Consider the following 19,045-nt stretch of genomic DNA (forward strand, 5'->3'; position numbering starts at 1 on the left):
CACGAGAAGCCGAGAAGCCCGGCCGGGAGGTGGTGCAGCAGCCCTCTCACAGCAGGCCTGGGGAGAGCAGGTCCTCGCAGCTTACGCTTCACGCTCCAAACCGCCTGGGCTTCACAAAAGCAAAAGACCTTACAGCTAATTTTCTTAGTGAATGCTTGTCAGACCAAAGCGCAGGAAGAGTTAAAAGCTGAGCCGGCCGCTGCCTTGGGAGAACCAATTTAAGCTGCTTGAATGGCTCTTGCTGACATCTTTGCCCGGCTGCTTTTCAGCTGGACTGCAGAGATGGACAGGCACGGGCCAGAAGAGATTCCCCCTCGCCCAGGCAGCACCAGCGCACGCCTGCAAACCCAGCACTGCCTCTTTGCGAGTCCTCTGCCGACGCACGTCACGCGCTCGGCACGTCGGACAAGTGGCGTTTATGATTTTTTCCATGATGGAGCTTCAGCTGAGACTTGTGAGCTTCATATGGAAAGGGATGGGTGGCGCTGGGATGACCTAGTGGCCTCCAGAGCTGACACAGGCGGCCCAGGAAGGAGATAGCTTCTTGCAACCTTTGCAGCAGGTCTCGATCTCGCTGACAGATGTGCCGCCAGCATCAGCAAAGCATGGGAAGAGGCCGTTGCCCACGGTGCAAGTTCTAGCGGCGCTTAAGGAGTCGGGAAAGATAAATCACTTCTCTGGAAACAGAGCGGGTGCAGGTCTCAGCCCATGGCCCAACAATTACCGGCAACCGCAGCTGCATCTCCTTCACCGGCCCTGCCTCTGGAGGACAACACCCACCGCGGTCCCCATGCCAGTGCCTGAGAGCATCTGGGCGAACGCAATGAAAGCCATCGCGCGTTTCCTACCTCCCATCTCTACCCCTCAGATGCATAAATAACCTTCTGCATTTGTCCTCGCCTTGCGCATTCAAAACAAAGTCAGCACGTTCCTGTTGCAAACAGCGTTCCTAAAATAGGTACCCCTCGGTCCGAGCTCCTTTCTCCACGACACCGTCTCTACGTGTCTTTCCATTTTCCAGCCTGCTTGGCTTCCTGCCGAGGATCCAAGCGTCAGGAGTTTCTGGTAAGAAAGGCATTGCTGTCAGAAACTAGGTGTGGCTGAAAAGAAATTCCGACTTAAACTCTCACGGCTTTAACGCAGTGATTAGTCTCATAAAACGTAGCTGTCCCTGGACACTGCTACAGGGCTTACGGCTTCTCCAAGACCCTTGCCCAGTTTTACACCTGCAGAGACCATCAGAGAATATCCAGCTTTGAACTTTTGCACCCAATAAACCCACAAACTTCCCTCCAGTGTTAATAGAAAATGGTTCCCCACACCAGTTATCCGGGAAGAATATCATTTCAAGCAGTATGGAAGTACTCAGGGTAAATTATTTTGAGATAAACCTTTACAAATACGCTTTAGAAAGAGCTTTCAATGTTGTTAGGCGCCACGCTGCAGAGCCCGTTACCCTTGAGCCACTGCTCTCGGAAACATCTCCTTCGTCATAGGACTGGGAGAGCTTCAGGCAGGACAGCATTCCTTCCTTGGGAGGCCAAAGAGGGGGCATTGTTGTTTTGATGCCTGACATTACAGGCTGGATTTTTATGGATCACTCCACCACAAACGTCAGACGACTGCCAGGACGCAGAGCGGCGGTGGGCGTACCCATCGGGCTCTTTCGCCTCGTGACCTTTATTTTCCGATCGTCGTCATCATAAAAATAAATAAATAAATAAAGCCAAACGGCGCACGCTGAAAGGCAGCCCGTGCACGTTTCCTCTTGGATGCCGGATGTTTGGTTCCCAAAAGCCCTTTAGAGAAACAAGGAAGGAATCTGGATTTATTGCTTTGGCACATCCCAGACGACACACGCCTTTTTGCACATTATTTTCTGAGCTTATCCCATAAATCAGCCATGCCCGTAAGAGTGGAAAGGGGCTCAGCAGGCTCACAAGGATTCGGCTGCATATCATGCCGATTTTGAAAACGAAAATGCCCAAATCCCGGCCCCTCGCAACCAGATGTGCCTTGAAAGTCGTCGTGCCGGCTGCTCAGCCGGGGGACGCCGCGAAACCTCCCTCCCTGTCCTGCGGCCAGCTGGCCACGGACGCAAACAAGCTGCGTCAGAAGCAGCGTGCTTCCTCCGAGCCATGCATTTTCCGTCCCCGAAGGGAGGGGTATTGGCATGTGGAGGACGAGCGGGAAGCCGGGCCGGTCGCTTTTCAGATCGCAGCACGGGTGAGGCTCGGAGCCTCCCTCCAACGAGCGCAGGCTGCCAACGCGGCTCCGCACGCGGCTCCTTCCTCCCGCTCAGCCGGCTGCGCTCGGAAGGGGCTGCGGAAGGGCCGTGCCGGCAGGAGATGGCAGGATGCAGCCGATCAACCCAATAGCTTTCTCAGGTGAAAAAGGCATTTCATGCCAGGAGCGTCCCAGCCTGCGCGGCCACCCGCACCTCCGGCCACCGGGCAGGAGCACGCCCCGCGCTCCCCTGCTGGGGTCCCCCCCCGTGGGAGCCCGGGCTCTGTCTCCAGGGCACGATGAACGAAGCGCCGCTTGCACGAGGCTGACGGGATCGGGCGCTGCGAGCCACCCATCGGAGCTGGTGACGGTGCTAGATATCCCTCCCGCGAAGGCTTTTTGGGCAGGTTCCCATCAAAGCAAAATACATTCCCAAACCAACCGAAGAAAAGGAAGGCAACAGGCAGGAGCAGAAGAGACGCCTATCCGTGCCTTAGAGAGAGACGATCAGAAACATCGCTGCTCTGCATGTCTGAGACTCCGTTTGCTCCAAGCAGCAAAGACAAGGACATGGGTCTACGCCCCAAAACCGGCACATCGGCTCCCCAGCTCCCAAAGCCGCTCGGCTCACACGGACACTTCAGGCGCCTGAAGGCAGCCCCAATCCTGCTGCGTACGGCCAGAGCACCGTCACGAGAGGAAGGCAGGTCAGGAGGGCTGCCTGCCTCATTACTTTAATTAGTAAGCAAGAATTCGCTCTCAGTGCTAGCCCAGCACTGCCGTCCAGCCCAGCTGCACGGCCCACGGCGGTGCTTCCATCTCCTGACCTAGATGCTATACGTTACACATCGGCAGCATAGAAGCTATACGCTTACACTGCACATCGTATAGCACGATACAGCCACGACACCCTGCGAGGACAGGGCTCTCCAACTGCTACAGATGCGGCCTCCTGTGGACCAGCCAGCCAGGAGCTCTGAAAAAACAATCGAGGTGCAAGAACTTGTTCATCTGGAAGCCAGCTCAAGGGATTTGGGGGACACACCTCTGCCTTCCTCGTCACGGACATACCTGCTTATAGATGAAGATCAAAACGAGGCGGGCTGACCCACCAGCCCTTCATAGAACCATTTAGGTTGGAAAAGACCTTTAAGGTAAGCGAACGGTCACAGCACCCATCGCGAGCTGGAGCCTGCCGGCTCCGTGGGACGTGCTCAGCTCCGCAGCGGACAACGTGGACCCTCCCGCAGCGGGACGGTCTCCCTGCGGCCAGCGCGCCGAGAAGGAGAAAGCCCAAAGCCGGAGCCGGGACACCCCAGGGAGCAGCCCGCAGCCTGCTGGAAGGATAGAGCAGGTAACCCCACACGTCCCTCATCTCGAGGTCCCAAGATCTGTTTCCACTCCCAGCGCAGGAGGATTTTTATCATCAGCAGACATGCTGCTATTGCACATTAATTTCTATAAAAGGGCACATCGAACTACACTGATAGGATATTCAAATCAGGTTTTTTAAAAAAGCATGTCAGCTGTCATGGTGAAATCACTTAATAACACCTGTAAGCCTATTTAAGGGTCTAATGTGATAATAATAGCAATATTCAGCATCTCAGAGCATGACTTCGAGCCTGCTAAGACATTCATATGACGCTCACCCCAGCGCACACAACCGATTCTCCAAATCACTTAAAGATACCGAGCGTTGCTGGGACACATTTTCCAAGCGAGAGTACACGCCGCGAATAGCTGAGCACAGGCCTAACGAGAGCCAGCGCCTTCCCAATTGCACGCAGAGCATAATTAACTGAGCTATGCTAATTTACGCTCTTGAATATTCATTATGCCCATAATGCAATACATCCTGAATATTAAACAACAGCTACTCAGGGCAGGAATATTAATCTTCCGGCAAAGCTGCCGGTTGTTTCGGCGAGCGGAGGGCTCCGGGTGCCAGGCGGGAGGGAGGGGGACAGGGCAGCTCCCTCGCGGGGCAGCGGTGCCATCCCGCCGCGCCGCAAGAGGTAAAAGCAGGGCTACGCGCTCCAAAAGTGCTGGCTAAGCACTTTTTTTTTTTTAAAGAGAAAATGGACTTTCTCTCCCCAAACGAGCGTGTTCACAAGGCGCCACCTTCCAGCGCAAGCAGCCCGAGACCCCTCTCCCCTTCCCAACGAGGTCTGCCCACCGCGGTTTGATTTCAATGGCACGTTCCCTGTTGGCGTGCTCTTCCCAAAACAAGTCAACTCTCCGAGCACACCAGCCCCCACGAGCTCCGCAGCCCCTGCCCGCAGCAGCCCCTGCCCGCAGCAGCCCCTGCCCGCAGCAGCCCCTGCCCGCAGCAGCCCGCGCTCCTCAGCTTTCACACCCCGCCATCTCCACGCTCGTACAGCTGATAAGAACCATGAGTTTTGGTTTATCAAGCCCCAAAAAGTGAAATTAATGCACATCCTTAACCATCACCTTCCTCGCTTCCAAGTGCTTGAGGCTGATGCAACAGGGGAACAGACTGACCACCAGCCACCTTCTGCAATTAAGGCATTTGGGGGGGGGGGGGCTTTAATAAAAGAAGGTGATGCTTGTTATTTAAAAATAACTTCCATCTGCTTACCATCTTGCTTCTTCCATAGACTTCAGTTCTGGCCTGCTGTCTTGCAGGACTCGAAGGCTGGAGATTAATCCTTTAGTCTCATCCCAAACACAGTGTCATCGCCTGACTTTTGCACAGCTTTGCACTTTCATTTTCCAGCTCAAGCTGCTCTTGAGATAGTAACATTGAAATCAGCTTGGATGTGAATGTAGTTTTGGAAAAAGCAAGAGATTAATCTAACCAATGCAGTTTCTCAGGTCTGCTATCTCAAGACCTGTAATAGCTTAGTTTAAAAAAAAAAAAAAAAAAAAAAAAATATCCAAACCCTCCCCAAAAAGCAGATTTCTGGAAAAATAAATAATCAAGGATCCCAGCACTCAGCGCTAATTTCTGGTCCCCATGACCTACAAACGATCAGTAATTAAACAGTTACCAACACTTGCGTCCTCCGTGCCGATGGAAAACTTAAATTGGGAGCACCATCAGACACCGGGACACTTTTTGATCCCTCTTCTGTCGTGGGGCAAAGCAGCCAGGAAGATGCAGTGTTCCCGTATGACTCACGCTCCGTAGGTAAATGCCGCGGCTGAAGCAGCGCTGCGCTCGCACCCGCCCCGGCGCGCGTCACCCGCACACGCTTCCCCGCGGCGGCCGACTGGGTGACGCGCTCCCGCTGCACGCACCGGCGGGTGTTGTCCTGAGCAAAACGGTAAGGGCAGCCAGGCTGCCGCGGGCAGGAGACGCCAGCCCCAGCCCACGAGCCTCCTCCTGCCTCCTGGGGCTTCTGCGACGCCCGGGCAGCGGCTCGCAGGCAGACGGACCAACACGGAGACCACCCTGCATGGCCGACGCTTCCCACTGGTGTGCCAAAAAAAAAAAAAAAAAAGGCAGGGCCACAGCTCCAAGCTTTATTTTCAGCCTTATTTATTGCCAGCCTTATTGCCACGGCTACAGCTTCCAGTGCATGGAGCTTCCCTGCGTCCGAGCAGCCTCCAGCTCCGTGGGGAGAGCGCGCCAGGTCCCAGGGACCGTCCCCTCCGCGGGGCTGAGCGTGGCTGCAGGCGCCCTTGGCTCAGGCAGATGTGAAGCGGGACCTTTCGCAGTTTCCCATTAAGGGGTCCTCAACTGGTTGCAATTTTGGCATCCGAGCCGTAGCAATGACCGACTCCCGTTGCGCGGCATCCAAAGGGCACGCTGAGCTGCTAGACGGAGGCCGGGCCCAATCCCTTGACACGGGAACCCGGCAGAGGATCAAATGCCTTCACCTGCATCAGGGACAAGGCGAGATGCTCTCCTGCCCGCGTTCAACAGCAGTTAAGTGCTTGCTGCTTTGCAAGGCGTCTGCCTGTCACCGCAAACAAAGCGATGGGAACGATAACCCTGCGATGGGGCCGCCGTTTTGGACCACAGGTCTCCCCTGCTCAGAGAGATCTCTTATAACCAGCCACTAGATTACAACTCAACCAGAGATAAACCCCACCACCTACCTGCCTTAGGAGAAAGAAACCAATGCTAAAGAGCCTCTGGAGCTTGCTGGGGAGTAGAGATGCCCGGACTCATGCACAGAAAGCAAAAGAAAGAGCAGGTAAGGCTGAAGGCTGAGGAGCAGGCTGGCCGGTGAAGGCGGGGGCTCTGCTTGCCCCGAGACGCCTGTCGATAGCCCCAGCAGCCGCGACCCCAGCTCGCAGTCCCAAAGCTGCGGCAGGTTGCGGCGCAGGCGCCTGACCTCCCGCGCGGCCGCGGAGAGGAGGTGGGCAGGAGGAAGGGCTGGGCTTGCCTGCACCGGTACCGCCACCGTTGTAAGCGAGCTCCAACGGCAGCTCAGCCAGGGCTGCCCCCGAGGGCCGGGGCGGGGGCGTCAAACCCCCTCTGCCAGCACGGCCGGGGCTGCCGCATCCACCGGCGACCACCCGTCGCCCGGTCCCCAGAGCAGCAGGGCGGTTGCAACTCCCACCGCTGCAAACCTGGTCTGAAGCAAGCCTCAGCCGGCTTCGCGTCTCCTTCGAAGGGGGTCTCGAAGAGAAGCAACAAAAGCGTATCTGCTGCTGGCTAGGAGGGAGGGAGCCGAGAGCCACCGCTCAACCAGAGCTTTCTGTATTTTTGCTGGTAACAGCCCCCCATGTCCTGTGTAGGAGTCACAGCAGTCACAATTGTAATCCTTGTTCTCAGCTAACTCTTCTTTGTGTGGGGGAAATATATATATATATATATATAAAATTCAGTTTAGCCCCATGGCAGTACAGTAAATTATAAATTAAGCAGCAATCGCAGTGACTCACACAGCGCAAGTGAGAACACGTTCACAAGTCCCAAGGCGAAGAAGCCCTATATTGCAGCATGAAGGAAGGTTTTTTTCCCCTCATTTTTCTACCCCACCGCTCTCTTAAGAGCCCTGGAATAACTACCAACCTTCTGCGTACAATTTGTCTGGCACAGGGACTTTTTCATCTGGAGTCCCACTCACACAAACCCACTGCAGGCAGCGCATCCCTCTGAAGCGTAACAGACGACGGGCTTTCCACCTGGCTTATTGCTCTTCCCTTAGCAAAGAGCAGATATAAAAGGGTTACAAAACGTGCTTTTTTTTTTTTTTTCCTTTTTGGGTATTTCCAGCCTGTCAATCAACAGAAGCCTCAGCAACGGCAAAGGAAAAGCCTCCTCTGAGCTGGCCCTTATCCGGTTCCTGCAAAGGGAACAGAGCAGATGGAGAAGCAAAGGACAGCAGCGAATAATTAAGGCAAAATCTTTCCTCTGAAAACTCCTTCCACCAGAAACCACGGACGGGAGGAGCCAGCCAGAGCTCCTCAGCCAAATCCCTTCTTGCTGTAACCTCTCCCTTGCAGGGAGTCGCCGCGCAGCGTAACCGCGCGCCCGGCCCCGGCACGGTGGCAGCCACCGCCGGTGCAGGCAGGGCTCGGGGCAGGGCAGCGCTCCGCAGAGAGCATCGCAATTACGAGTTTCAAGCAATCTGAATTTATAATTGGCTGAGATTTTACTCGGCAGATAATGCGCTGCTGTCCTAGGCGCTCGCTTTATCTAGGTCAAGCCATTAGTTTTGCTCTTAATCTACATACATTTTTAATTCGATCTTTAACGTTGATTTTCAGCCAGCAAGCCGAGCTGACGGGCGACTTTGCCACTGATTGCGTTCAGCATCTCGACCCTTCCTGAACACGCACAGAGGGAAAACAAGCACCAAAATCCCGATGCGCTTTGACCACCCGCAGCCGAGCTCGCGCATCAGGATGCCCGCGCTGCCCACCGTGTCGGGGAAGCGGAGGCCAACGCCATCAACGAGCGAGCCCGGTCCGTACGGCTGGCGGATGCTTCCCCACCGCAAGAAGGGCTGCACAACGCGGCAGGACTGGTAGCCCGAGGCTGAGCGAGGACGCGCCAAGCAGCGCACGCCCCCAAGGACACGCTCGGGCGGCACCCGGGACCTCTGAGAGCTCGTGCCGGGGAGGTTTGGGCAGTAAGGGGAGCTGCAAGAGGACAAGAGAGACGAAGATGCCTTCAACCGTGCAACGTTAACTTAGGTCCGCTTTCTGAAGGCACCTCCTGATTCTTCTCCCAGCTGAACGGGTGCTGCCCCAAAGCTGAGCGGGTGCTGGAGCCGCCTGCTCTGCGCAGATGTAATTACATCACCAAATTAATCCTCAACCAGGAGCGTGCCAAGTCTCTGCCTAAAGAGCCCAGCACGTGCCCTCTCTCAAGGCTCTGGCGGAGCAGGCCAGCTTGAAGCAGAGACGTGCCCGCACTCTCCTAGCAGGGTAAATATTAATGTGAATGCCACCTTGCCTGGTGAGCGAGAAGGGAAGGAGCACTTCTCTCTCTCCCCATCGCAGCTGTAAATGAATAAAAGGTGTCAGCACAAGGCAAGCACTTCTTCTGGTTGAAGAGAAGTTTCTGTCGGCGCAGGATCACGCATTAATATTTCAGCACGGGTCTCGGCACTGCGGGTCACGCTGCGGCAGGACCCGCTCAAATAGGTCACTACTAGCAAACGCCGAAACCTCGAAGCAAGCAGAAAACACAGGCAGAAATCCAAGCCCTTAAAAGCATCACGCCTCTCGCTTGCCCTCCCTCCGGGTCCCTCTCGCATCACCCGCTTGCCTGCCCTCCCCCACACGCTCGCCTGGCACGATGCTACTGACAGTATTGCACCTCCCGTACACGCAGCTCTCCGAGCGCTTACGCGCAGCGCGGGGAAACAGCCACTGAGGTACAAAGCACTTTCCCACCAAAGAGCTGTTTTTCCCTTCCCTCGTGGTCTCTGTAGCTGACGACCCTTGGCGCGGAGCCTTCCCAGGATGCTGCTGCGTCCATCCCAGGCGTCCCAGCTGTGGAAAGCTCCCGGGCACGCTCCCGTGCCACGCGGGTGACCCCAGCGCTTCGACCCGCGCCCCGTCCTGCCTGGCTTCCCGCGCGGTCCCCTCTTACTTTGAGGCGCTCCCTGACCCGGGCTCCCGACTCCCATCTCTCAACAAGGGGCTGCGAGTCCCCGCGAAGGGGAGGGGAGCTGGGCAGACCCTCTCTGTCCCTCCGAAAAGCAGGTGGATGCTTTCGCGGCAGAAAGCCTAGCGGCGGCGGACAGCCAGGGTTGAAAATAACTGCGGTTCATCCCGCATTGTCAGCATCCCTGGTGTTTGCATCATTTCTGCCGGCGGCCGTTTGAGCTGGCAGGCAGCGGCCGATGTCCGAGGCGAAGCGCACGGCAAACGGAGCTGCTTTTATGGACGAGCCAACTTGCGGGCTTGAAAGAACCGGGTGCAGAATTATGCGCTGGCAAACAGCAGCACAGTCAGAGCAAGAGCTCCTTTATTCCAAAGCAACGGGCATTATGTGCGCAACCACAGGGCAGGTCCAAAACCTCAGCCCGGCGATGTTCACGACTCGGATTTACCACAGTTCAGGAAAACTGCTCGCGCTTACCGGCTTCTTTATAATATAAACAAGTGGAGTTGAAGATGCCCAAAATAAAAAGCCATAATATGTGTCAAAGGGATGAAAGATGGTTCCTAAAACACTTTGAGGTGTATAACGTGGTACGGACAGATTGTTGCAGAGCCTCCGTGCAAAAGCCACGCTGCAGGCACACACTAGAGATTTCTGATGTAAAACAAGCTCGGAGGGGAAGGGGGCACTGGGAGACGGTTTAGGGTTTAGACACAACAGTATGGTTTTCAGGCATTCGGCTCTTCTAAAGAGGAAAAAAAAATTCCCCACCAAAGATTTTTGTGGAAAGCACAGCCCTTTTGACAAAATGAAGTTACTCGGTTCACAACCCAATTTTCCATCAAAAAACCCAACTTGAAAGGCGTTTCCAGCTCGCTCTAGCTACGGGATCAAAGCCGGAGATTAAAAGCAACTGCTCGCTGCTCGACGCCCAAGCGTACCGCAGATCTTCAAGAGCAGGCTGCTGCAACGTAACTCACTGATTAATGACTTAAAGAGAGAAAGGAGGGGGCAGAGCCCTGCCAGGGGCGCAGGGGACTGCGGGCAGGCCTGGGGGCGAGGCGGCTGCGGGAGGGAGCAGCCAGCTCCATCGCATCCTGCCGGCGCTCCCATCCCAGCGCGTTTTTAATGATTTCAAGTATTTCAGACACTTGCGAGGATTTCAAGTATTGCCAGAGAGCGCGTTGTGGTTGGAACCATAGACTGAGGCCGCACGAGAAGGATGACACAAAATACTAATGCAAATATTGACTCTGCCGGTAAAGCTCGGCATCGATCTTCTGCAATTCTTGCAGTGGAGGTAGAGCATTAGGAAAAAAGCCATCCAAAAAAAGCCCAACTGAGGCACAGCCAGCGGCAGGGATTAGAGACGCGTAACTGAGGTCCCCCCGCGCAGGAGTCGTGCCTCGGACGAAAGCCGCATCTGCCACCAGCGGGCAGAGGCATCGCGGCCCCTCGCCCCTGCTCCCCGCTGCGGCTACAGCTCCTGCACTCGAATGGGGAGCTGGGCAGGATGAATAGCACAGAAAGAATGTTTCTAGCAGAGGAGAGCTTCCTCCTTGTCCAAAATCACTTAAGACTGTTATTTAAAAGAAAAAAAAAAAAAAAAAATGGTGTTCTGGCAACCTGCAAAATTTGGCTGGTTGAAGCGGCAATTTAGGTTGTCAGGGGTTTTTGTCTTCGGATGAATTTGCCTGGCTAGCTGACACGGGCCGGATTAGGGGGAAAATATTAAAGGGGGTTTAATTTCTATCCCCGGGTTTTATTGCATGCAAACATACATGGTCATTTCTTTCTAAGGTTTCCAATTTGCTAATTGAGACATTTCCTCATGGAAAAAGAATGTCCTGGACTAAGGACCGGGCTGCTGGCGCTGCTCTGCGCACCGGGGGAAGCTTAGGTGAGGCACGAGGCGAAGACGAGACAGGCGCATCGAGGTCTGAAGGCAAATACCAGCCACCACGGACCCCAGACGCTTCGTGGGCACGCACCGGCACCACCGCCATTTGGCAGCGCCTACCGAAAGACAGAGCTCGTGGCTGGAACACGGGGGGAGACAGAAACAAAGTACAGGACGTCCTACGGCACGTTCCTCCTGCTGCCGCCGATGTCTGCCACATCGGGTCTGGGAGATTTTGGAGAAGGGCAGATGGGAAGCCAGCCCAGGAAACCGGACATCTAGGAAGATTTCTTTCCGGGCATCAGTATGTTTTTAAAGGGAAAAAAAAAAAAAGAAAAAAGAAAAAAAAGAAAAGGAGGAACAAAAGTAATCTGGCCTGCACATAAAAAAAAAAAAAAAAAAAAAGTCTTCCGTATTTTTGCTAGAGTGATAGACGTATTTCTTCTGCCCTTAAAAAACACAAGAGTGGATAGAACGATTTTGTTCAAAACATTAACAAGACAAAGAGCCAAGAAAAGCACTTTGGGGTCAGAACAAGCTGAGAACATTAAGGGAGAAAGGACCAAGGAAGAAGCAGCTGGAAACACGAGAAGGGTTATAATGGGAATACGACTGCTGCCACAGTTACAGCCTCACCAGCTTGACCTCTAACGGGACCAGCTATATTTTCCTTAATATTACAAAAAAATGGAATTAAAACCATTTTGCAGACTCATGCGGAATGCACAGGGGACGGAGAGGGATTTCTAACTCTATATAAGTCAAACATCATCCATACGGGTCCACATAATATTCAGTGCAACCACAGCCACGGCACAAAAATTGAGCTTCAAAGTGCTCCGGAGGGATCCCTGGGAAGTTTGCTCTCTCCTGCCTGAAGAGCAGCAGCACAGTAATTCAGTTCGGATCGATACGTGCTACAAGTGGAGGGGGCTGGAGAACGATTGCCCATTTCTGCTGCTTCAGCTCGGGGGAAGTTAGGACGGAAAACGCGGGCTGTCGTAGGGAAGAGGCTCCCCACCACAGCAGCTCCCCGCTGCGGGAAACGCTGCTCTCGGCAGGAAGCAGTGGAAGGGAGACCCCGGGCAACGGGACCACGGCGGGGATCTTCAGAAGCCTCCAAACCCTGGTCAGCCTCCAGCCACCTTCTCCGCAAGGCGGCACCCTCCCTTGGCACGGTCCCTCTGGGAGACACAGAGGACCGCTCAGGCCAGCCCCTCCAGGGGTGGCACCTGCAAAGAGCTGAAGCGCTGAGATCCCGTGGGAGGGTGAAGGGCAGAGGAGGAGTTCGGGGTGCTTGGGCAGCAGAGGGGAGCTCCGTCACTGCCTCACAGAATCACAGAAGGGTTTGGGTTGGGAGGGACCTTTGAGGACCACCTCATCCAACCCTCCTGCCACGGGCAGGGACATCTTTCACCAAGTGAGGTTGCTCAAAGCCCCGTCCAACCCGACCTTGAACACTTCCAGGGACGGGGCATCCACAGCTTCTCTGGGCAGCCTGCTCCAGTGTCTCACCACCCTCATCGTAAAGGATTTCCTCTCTATGTCCAACCTAAACCTACCCTCGTTCAGTTAAAAGCCATTGCCCCTTGTCCTGTCGCTACAGGCCTTGGTAAAAAGTCTCCCTCCGCCTTTCTTAGGAGCTCCCTTTATATACTGCAAGGCCGCAATAAGGTCTCCCCGTGGAGCCTTCTCTTCTCCCGGCTGAAGAGCCCCAACTCTCTCAGCCTTTCTTCCTAGCAGAGGGGTTCCAGCCCTCGGACCATTTCCGTGGCCTCCTCTGGACCCGCTCCAACAGCTCCGTGTCCTCCTGGTGCTGGGGACCCCCGAGCTGGACGCAGTGCTCCAGGGGGTCTCAGCAGAGCGGAGCAGAGGGGCAGAATCCCCTCCCTCGACCCGCTGGCCACGCCGCGGGTGACGCGCCCAGCACACGGTGGGGCTGTGAGCGCACGTTGCTGGCTCACGTCCAGTTTTTCACCCACCAGCACCCCCAAGTCCTCCTCCGCAGGGCTGCTCCCAGCCCATCCATCCCCCATTACTCCCCAGAGCCTGGCCCTCTCCTCTCTCACAGTGGAGAAGCTTTGAGCAAGCCGGCTCAAGGAGGACATGCAAGCACTCCCCAGAGCACTTCTCAGGGCACAGCGGTCCTCAGGCACGGGTAAAGCCCGCAGGGGAGGTTTTATGGACAGCAGGAGGGTTCCCACGCGCTGCAGGCTGCAACGCACCGCAGAACGGCTTTCCAAAAGGAAACGCCCGCAGCCCGACCCATCCTGCTCCCATCTTCTGAGAGGGCTGGACAGGCACGGCCCGAGCACAACAGCCTCAGGGGACCACGCTCACGGGTCCCTCAGGCCGCTCTTTGCCCCCCCAGCTCTCTCACAGGACAGGACAAACCCCGGGGGAAAGCCACACTCCTGGGGCAACGGCCACAGGGCACCTCGGTGCCCGACGATGTTTCGCTGTCCGGCCGTCTGGGGGAAGGTCCAATGCCTGGGCTTGGCACGCACACCCCAGCAGGAGAAAAATAGAACAGCACAGACTTTGCTCCAATTGTGCAAGCAAGACCCAGCTCAGCCTCCTGGTACCAGGGTCCTGGGGGAGCCCACAAACTGCATCCTGCAGCCCACATATCTTTCGGGAGTCGTTTGGCTTAAATAAGAGGTGCCGCTTGGGGCATCCGGGACCGGCTTGTGCTCTGACAACCATCCCTCAGCGAACACCAGCCCCCACAGACGACCTCGCCCGTGGGCTCGCTGCAGCCACGCCGGGCGCTTACCTTCAGCTTTTCGAAGCGATCGCTGAGGGATGCCACTTGGTGGTCCCGGTGGCGGCCCACCAGTTTACATAAGGCACAGATGAGCTGGTCATCAGCAACACAGTACATGTTCACCTTCTCGTTCTCGTGCTCCAAGCACGTGAGTCCTCGGAAGTGCGCGTCGGGCACGGGCTCCACCAGACGGTGGCTGGTGAAGGGCTTCTTGTTGGGGTGGGTGGCCCGCAGGCAGCGGTCGCAGTAGGACACCTCACAGGTGATGCACGTCTTCACCGCGTCCCGCGGGGGATCCTGCTCGCAGAACTGGCAGGCGATCCTCTCGCCGGCCACGGACATGGTAGGGCTGTTGCGGTACGTCCTCTCGCGGCGGCTCTCGCTGGGGGAGTTGGGGCCGCTCAGGGATGCCTTCTGGAAGCGGTCGATGATGTTTTGCAGGGTCACATTCCTCTTGAGGCCCTCCAGGCCCCGGTGGTTGAGGGAGATGACATAGCGGCACGTGGGGCACTGGAAGGCGGTGATGGGCTCGATGGACTCGCTGGAGGAGCAGCTGGACACCAGGATGCGGTGGGCGCAGCTGAAGCAGAGGCTGTGGGCGCACGGCAGCAAGAGAGGGTCTTCGAATAACTCCAGGCAGATTGGGCAGGTCAATTCTGACTCCAGTGTTTCCATCTTTAGTTAAAACGATCCTGATTCAGCATCAAAAACCAGGGAAGGTGGTCTGGTACCTGGGAGAGAGGAGAGCAGAGACATGAGACAGCGGCTCTCCCGGGCAGCTCTCCTCGCCCAGGAACAGGCGCCCGGGGGAGTCAGACACATCACCGCTGCACACCCCGACACTCTTCGCACCCCGACGCTGTGGCTACAGCCCAGCCAGGCTCATGCAAGCGCACCGGCGTGGCCGAAGCGTCTCACCACGCTGGCCACCTGAGCCGAGCCACCGGCTCGGACCAGCGCCCAGAGATGCCGGTGGACAGGAGAGCTGTTTGGAGGGGAAGGGAGAAGAGGCAGCAGCAAGCTCCTCTCCATCACCTTCCAGCCCAGCCAGGGAAGAGGACTTGGACAGCAAGGCCGAAGACAAAAAACAGGAGAAACCACACGATTTCATTTTCTTTTAGCGAGCGCTGCCCAAGACAGGAGCAGGGGGCCGTGCTGGTTTCCCATGCGCAAAGGCTCTGCTGCACAGCAAAGATAAACCTCTAAATATCCCCTCTAGCAGCTACACAGCCCTGTCTCCTTTTGGGGAAGGGGAAAAGGTGAATCGTGTCCTGGAAACTCTGAGCAAAGTGGGTCAGGAGCCCTAACGTACTGTCCTCCTGCTCTGCGTTCCTCCCAGCCGTCGCCTTTTAGGAGCGGGGCGGGGAAGGAAGAGCAGCGAAATTACAGTCTGCAAACTTCCATCTCTCAGCTGTCCTCCGCTGCACTCCAGCAACAACCCGGGATGCCCAAATCAACTCCAGCTGGAGGCAAACAAGCTCGTATTTTTAGATCTCCTCCCCTGCACGAGGCTGGAAACGGGCTCTCTGCAAGCGACCAAACCTGCTCTCGCGCTGTTTCCACGCTCCGGTTTTGCAGAGCGCCAAGTCGCGCCACGAGCGCTGGCCTGTCCCCGCCGGCGTCCCGGCACGCTCCCAAACGCCGTCCCCTCCACGCGCCCGGCAGCCCCGGAGCTCCCTCTCCACCCAGGCTACAGGGCAATTCTGCATCCGAGAGAATAATAAAAACCCCACCGAACCCGCGGCGGGCACAGGCCACGAACCCACCTCCAGATCTCACGCCGGCCTCTGGCAGGTCTCCGAAACAAAAGGGGAAGACAGTAACAGCCCGGCAGGTGCCAAGAAGAACCACCGCACGCTCCCCTCCCCGGCGTCACCGCAGCCACGCGCAGGGGCTCGTTAGCGGGCAGGGGGACGGGGTGGGCTTTGCGGCAGCCCCGCTGCCCCCAGCTCTGCTCTGCGTTAGAGGCAAACCAGCAATCCATTAACGGGCCCCGCTGCTTCCCCGCGGGGACCCGGTGGAGGGAAGCGCTTGAAGAGCTGCTCTCTGCTCCGAATTAGCACGCCGCTGCTCCGGGTTGACACCGGCTGGGAACATCTCCCGCAGGGGAGAGGGAGCGTTTAATTATCTGGGGAGAGGGAGCAGGGCAGGGTCCGGCCGCGCGGTGCTCGGAGCCGGGAGGTGCCGGTGGGAGCCGAGCCCTCCGGGGCCATGCTCCGCACCAGAGGACACGCTGGAGGGGACAGCGCGAGCTGGGCAGCAGGACTCCCAGCCGAGGAAGCACAGCAGGGGCGGGCCGGGGATTTCTTTCCACATTCATGACAAGGTGGCCTCTGGCGAGGGGGATGCCCTCGGGGAAAACAGCTCGGGACATTGGTGCTGGTAGCCCGGAGGCAGGAGAGGTGAGGCTGGGCGATCACCTGCTGGCCGCCGTCCCGGAGCAAGGGTGCCCAGCCCCAAGCAGTCACCTTTTTTCCAAGCCCAAAGACCCAGCCCAAAGCGCATTCCTCTCTCCAGCCCACATCCCGGCAGCCTTCACCAGGAACGGGGCTTTGCTTTCCAATTAAATCAAAGTCAGGAAGAGACAAACAGCAGCAGCAATCACCCAGGGGAAACCGCACGCTGCCATCCCCCAGATCCCCCTGCCCCGGCTTCTTTGGTTGTTTCAGCCCCGTTGCATGTCACCGCCTCTGTCCCACCACAGACCTGCAGCTATCATCAGTGACAGCTCCTGGATCCCAAATTCAGCTACAGCCCCAGCAGTCCCTCGCCAACCTACAGAGCGTTTTTCACCTTGTTTGCTCACAAGAAGCGCTGCACCGGGCGTGATTGCATCCCCCTCCCATTAACCGATGAGTTCAGGCTTTGCGTGGTGAACTTCGGGCCAGGTCTGAGAGCTAAGCGTTGCTCTGCTGCCCACGGACACCAAACAGCCCCCAAAGTCAAGGCCCGGGTAGCAGAGCCTCAGTCCATAACTGCGCCCTTTCAGCGCACCCCATTAAGAGCATCCGGAGAGGGGAGCAGGCCCTCTTTGAGGGGGGCTCCCCGACCCGCTGCTCGCTAGGCTGGCAGCACAGCCCTGCTGCACCTGCACGCTGTTCCTCCCGCCGGCGAAGCCCCGGGAGCAGAGCCTCTCCCCGCCATACCAGCCCTCCCAGCCCTGCCCCACGCCAGCCCGAGGCAACGGCAGGCAGCCGATGGCACGCAGCGACGCGGGACTGGATTCAGCCTCTCCTTATCACCCGCGCCCCGGATCACGCCCGACGCCCAACGCACGCGTGGTGCCTCCAGGTCTCCTTCGGCCCCGGCGAGTCAGGCTCCGAGGGACGCCCGCCGCGACACCCACCCCCGTAGCACAGGCGCGGGGACAGCCCCGTTCTGTCACAGCCCGGCGGGAACCCCCTGCCCTCGGCACTGCTGCAGGAGCGGACCCGATGGAAGGCAACACGGTGCCCAGCCCGGCCGAGTTTCCACCCCAGAAACACCTCGGCAGAGCGCGTGGGCTCCCGTTTGGGGAGGAGAGGGAAAACGCTGTCAAAAGGGGCCGCAATCTGCGCGTGGACGGGATGAGCCAGCAGCGGCAGGAGAGGCTCTGGCTGCCGCGAGCCCCAGGACGTCCCCGTGGGCGGCAGGGGAGGCGGCGGCAGGGCCAGCCAGCGCCCGCGGCTCAGCAGCCCGGGAGCGGTCCCACCTTCTGCAGGTATTTTCTGACCCACCTCCTCCCGCCAAGCGGCTTCAGGGCCTCGAGCGACCCCGGTGCTCGCGGCGTGCCCCGGGGCCGGCTCCAGCCGCACCCGTAAGCGGCGCTGGCCGCCGTCCCCAGCCGCGGCAGGGGTGCTCTGCCCGCCCGCCCCGGGCGGACGGCTGCTGCCAGCGCCTGCAAATGGCAAATCGCGCAGGTGCCCTGCTGCGACGTGCCCGCGCCGGTCCCTGCCTATCGCACCATCTCCTCCTAACTGCCTGAAATAGGATTTGCAAGTGCCTGGAAGAGATCTTGAGCTCTTCCCTGCACCATCTCCAGGGGCTTATAAAATTAAGCAACTGGATATTTAGATATGTTAATGCTGCAGCAACCTGATCGAGGCCTGCCCAAATGCAGCCTTGCACGTATATTTACACACACTGGGGTTTTTTTAAACACACACCCCCGCCCCCCGAGAGAGACAGTGGAAAAGCAGCTGCGTCCAAAAAAGCCGAGGAGCGCAAAGGCTCCCAACAGCTTCCTCTCTGCGGCCCCCAGCGCTTTTCTCAAGCCTTGGAGCCCATCTCAGCCCTGGGAAAGCGGCGGGGAGGAAACGCTGCTGGCTGCCCGCCCGGCAGCTCTCGCGCGCTCTGCGGCAGCCCTCCCCTGCCGCGAGCCGGATCTGCCGGGCTCCCCTCCGCCGTCCACGCCTGGCAGGGCCAGGGGGCTCCCGCCGCACGGCCATCGACACCTCCCGTCACCAGCGCTGCAGCTACGGGCAGCTCCCCGGCACTTCCTTTGGGCGCCCGTGCTTTAAAACCTTACAAACTGCCTTTGGACCGGGGCCGGTCCCTTGCTTTGCCGGGACGCTCCAGGTAGAGCGGCTGCCTTGCCGTAAGAGCCCGGCGCTGCCGGCTGCACGTGCAACCCCAGCACGGGGAGCAGAGCACCTCTCACCTCCCCGATTCATCCACGGATTCCTGCAGCCAGCAAAACACAAAGAAAAAAAAAAAGAAGGACAAGAACAGGATTTCTTTGACCTGAACAGGAGCCTGACCAACATCGGGAAAAGGATTCAAAAATAAGGCTCGGTGCGAGAAGCTCCCCAACGGCCTCTGCAGGGCAGCGCGGGAGCCGCTCGCCGCTGGGCCAACCTCCCTCGGAGCGGCCGCCGCGCCTCGAGCGCCCGGCTTCGCTGCCATCTGAGGCACAAAGATGCAAAAAGTTTAAACAGCTTTTTGCTTTGTTCCTGAGGGCTGTTCTTATGTTAATCTTGTTTTCCTTGCTGGGACGACGTCCTTTAGATCTGCGATAACCGAGAGGAGCCTCAAAAGCCAGGCTGGAGCAGACGCAGGGACGAGGAAGCTCTCGAGATGCACCTGGGCGAAGCAGTCGGCGCTGCCTTGGAAGCCTTTCATGCCTCTCACTTTGATG

General features: G+C 57.7%; 1 protein-coding gene across 2 annotated transcripts in view; it reads right to left on the reverse strand.

Moving 5' to 3' along the window:
• Positions 1–19,045, reverse strand: part of MID2 (midline 2) — a 116,001-nt gene that overhangs the window by 75,165 nt on the left and 21,791 nt on the right. For both annotated transcript variants that reach the window (XM_075512788.1, XM_075512789.1), the window contains exon 2: positions 13,939–14,660. In XM_075512788.1, coding sequence (XP_075368903.1) covers positions 13,939–14,604 — 666 coding nt within the window. In that variant the 5' untranslated portion in view covers positions 14,605–14,660. The remainder of the gene's footprint in view (positions 1–13,938; positions 14,661–19,045) is intronic.

Source organism: Mycteria americana, chromosome 10 (assembly GCF_035582795.1).
Source record: "Mycteria americana isolate JAX WOST 10 ecotype Jacksonville Zoo and Gardens chromosome 10, USCA_MyAme_1.0, whole genome shotgun sequence".
Lineage (NCBI taxonomy): Eukaryota > Metazoa > Chordata > Aves > Ciconiiformes > Ciconiidae > Mycteria > Mycteria americana.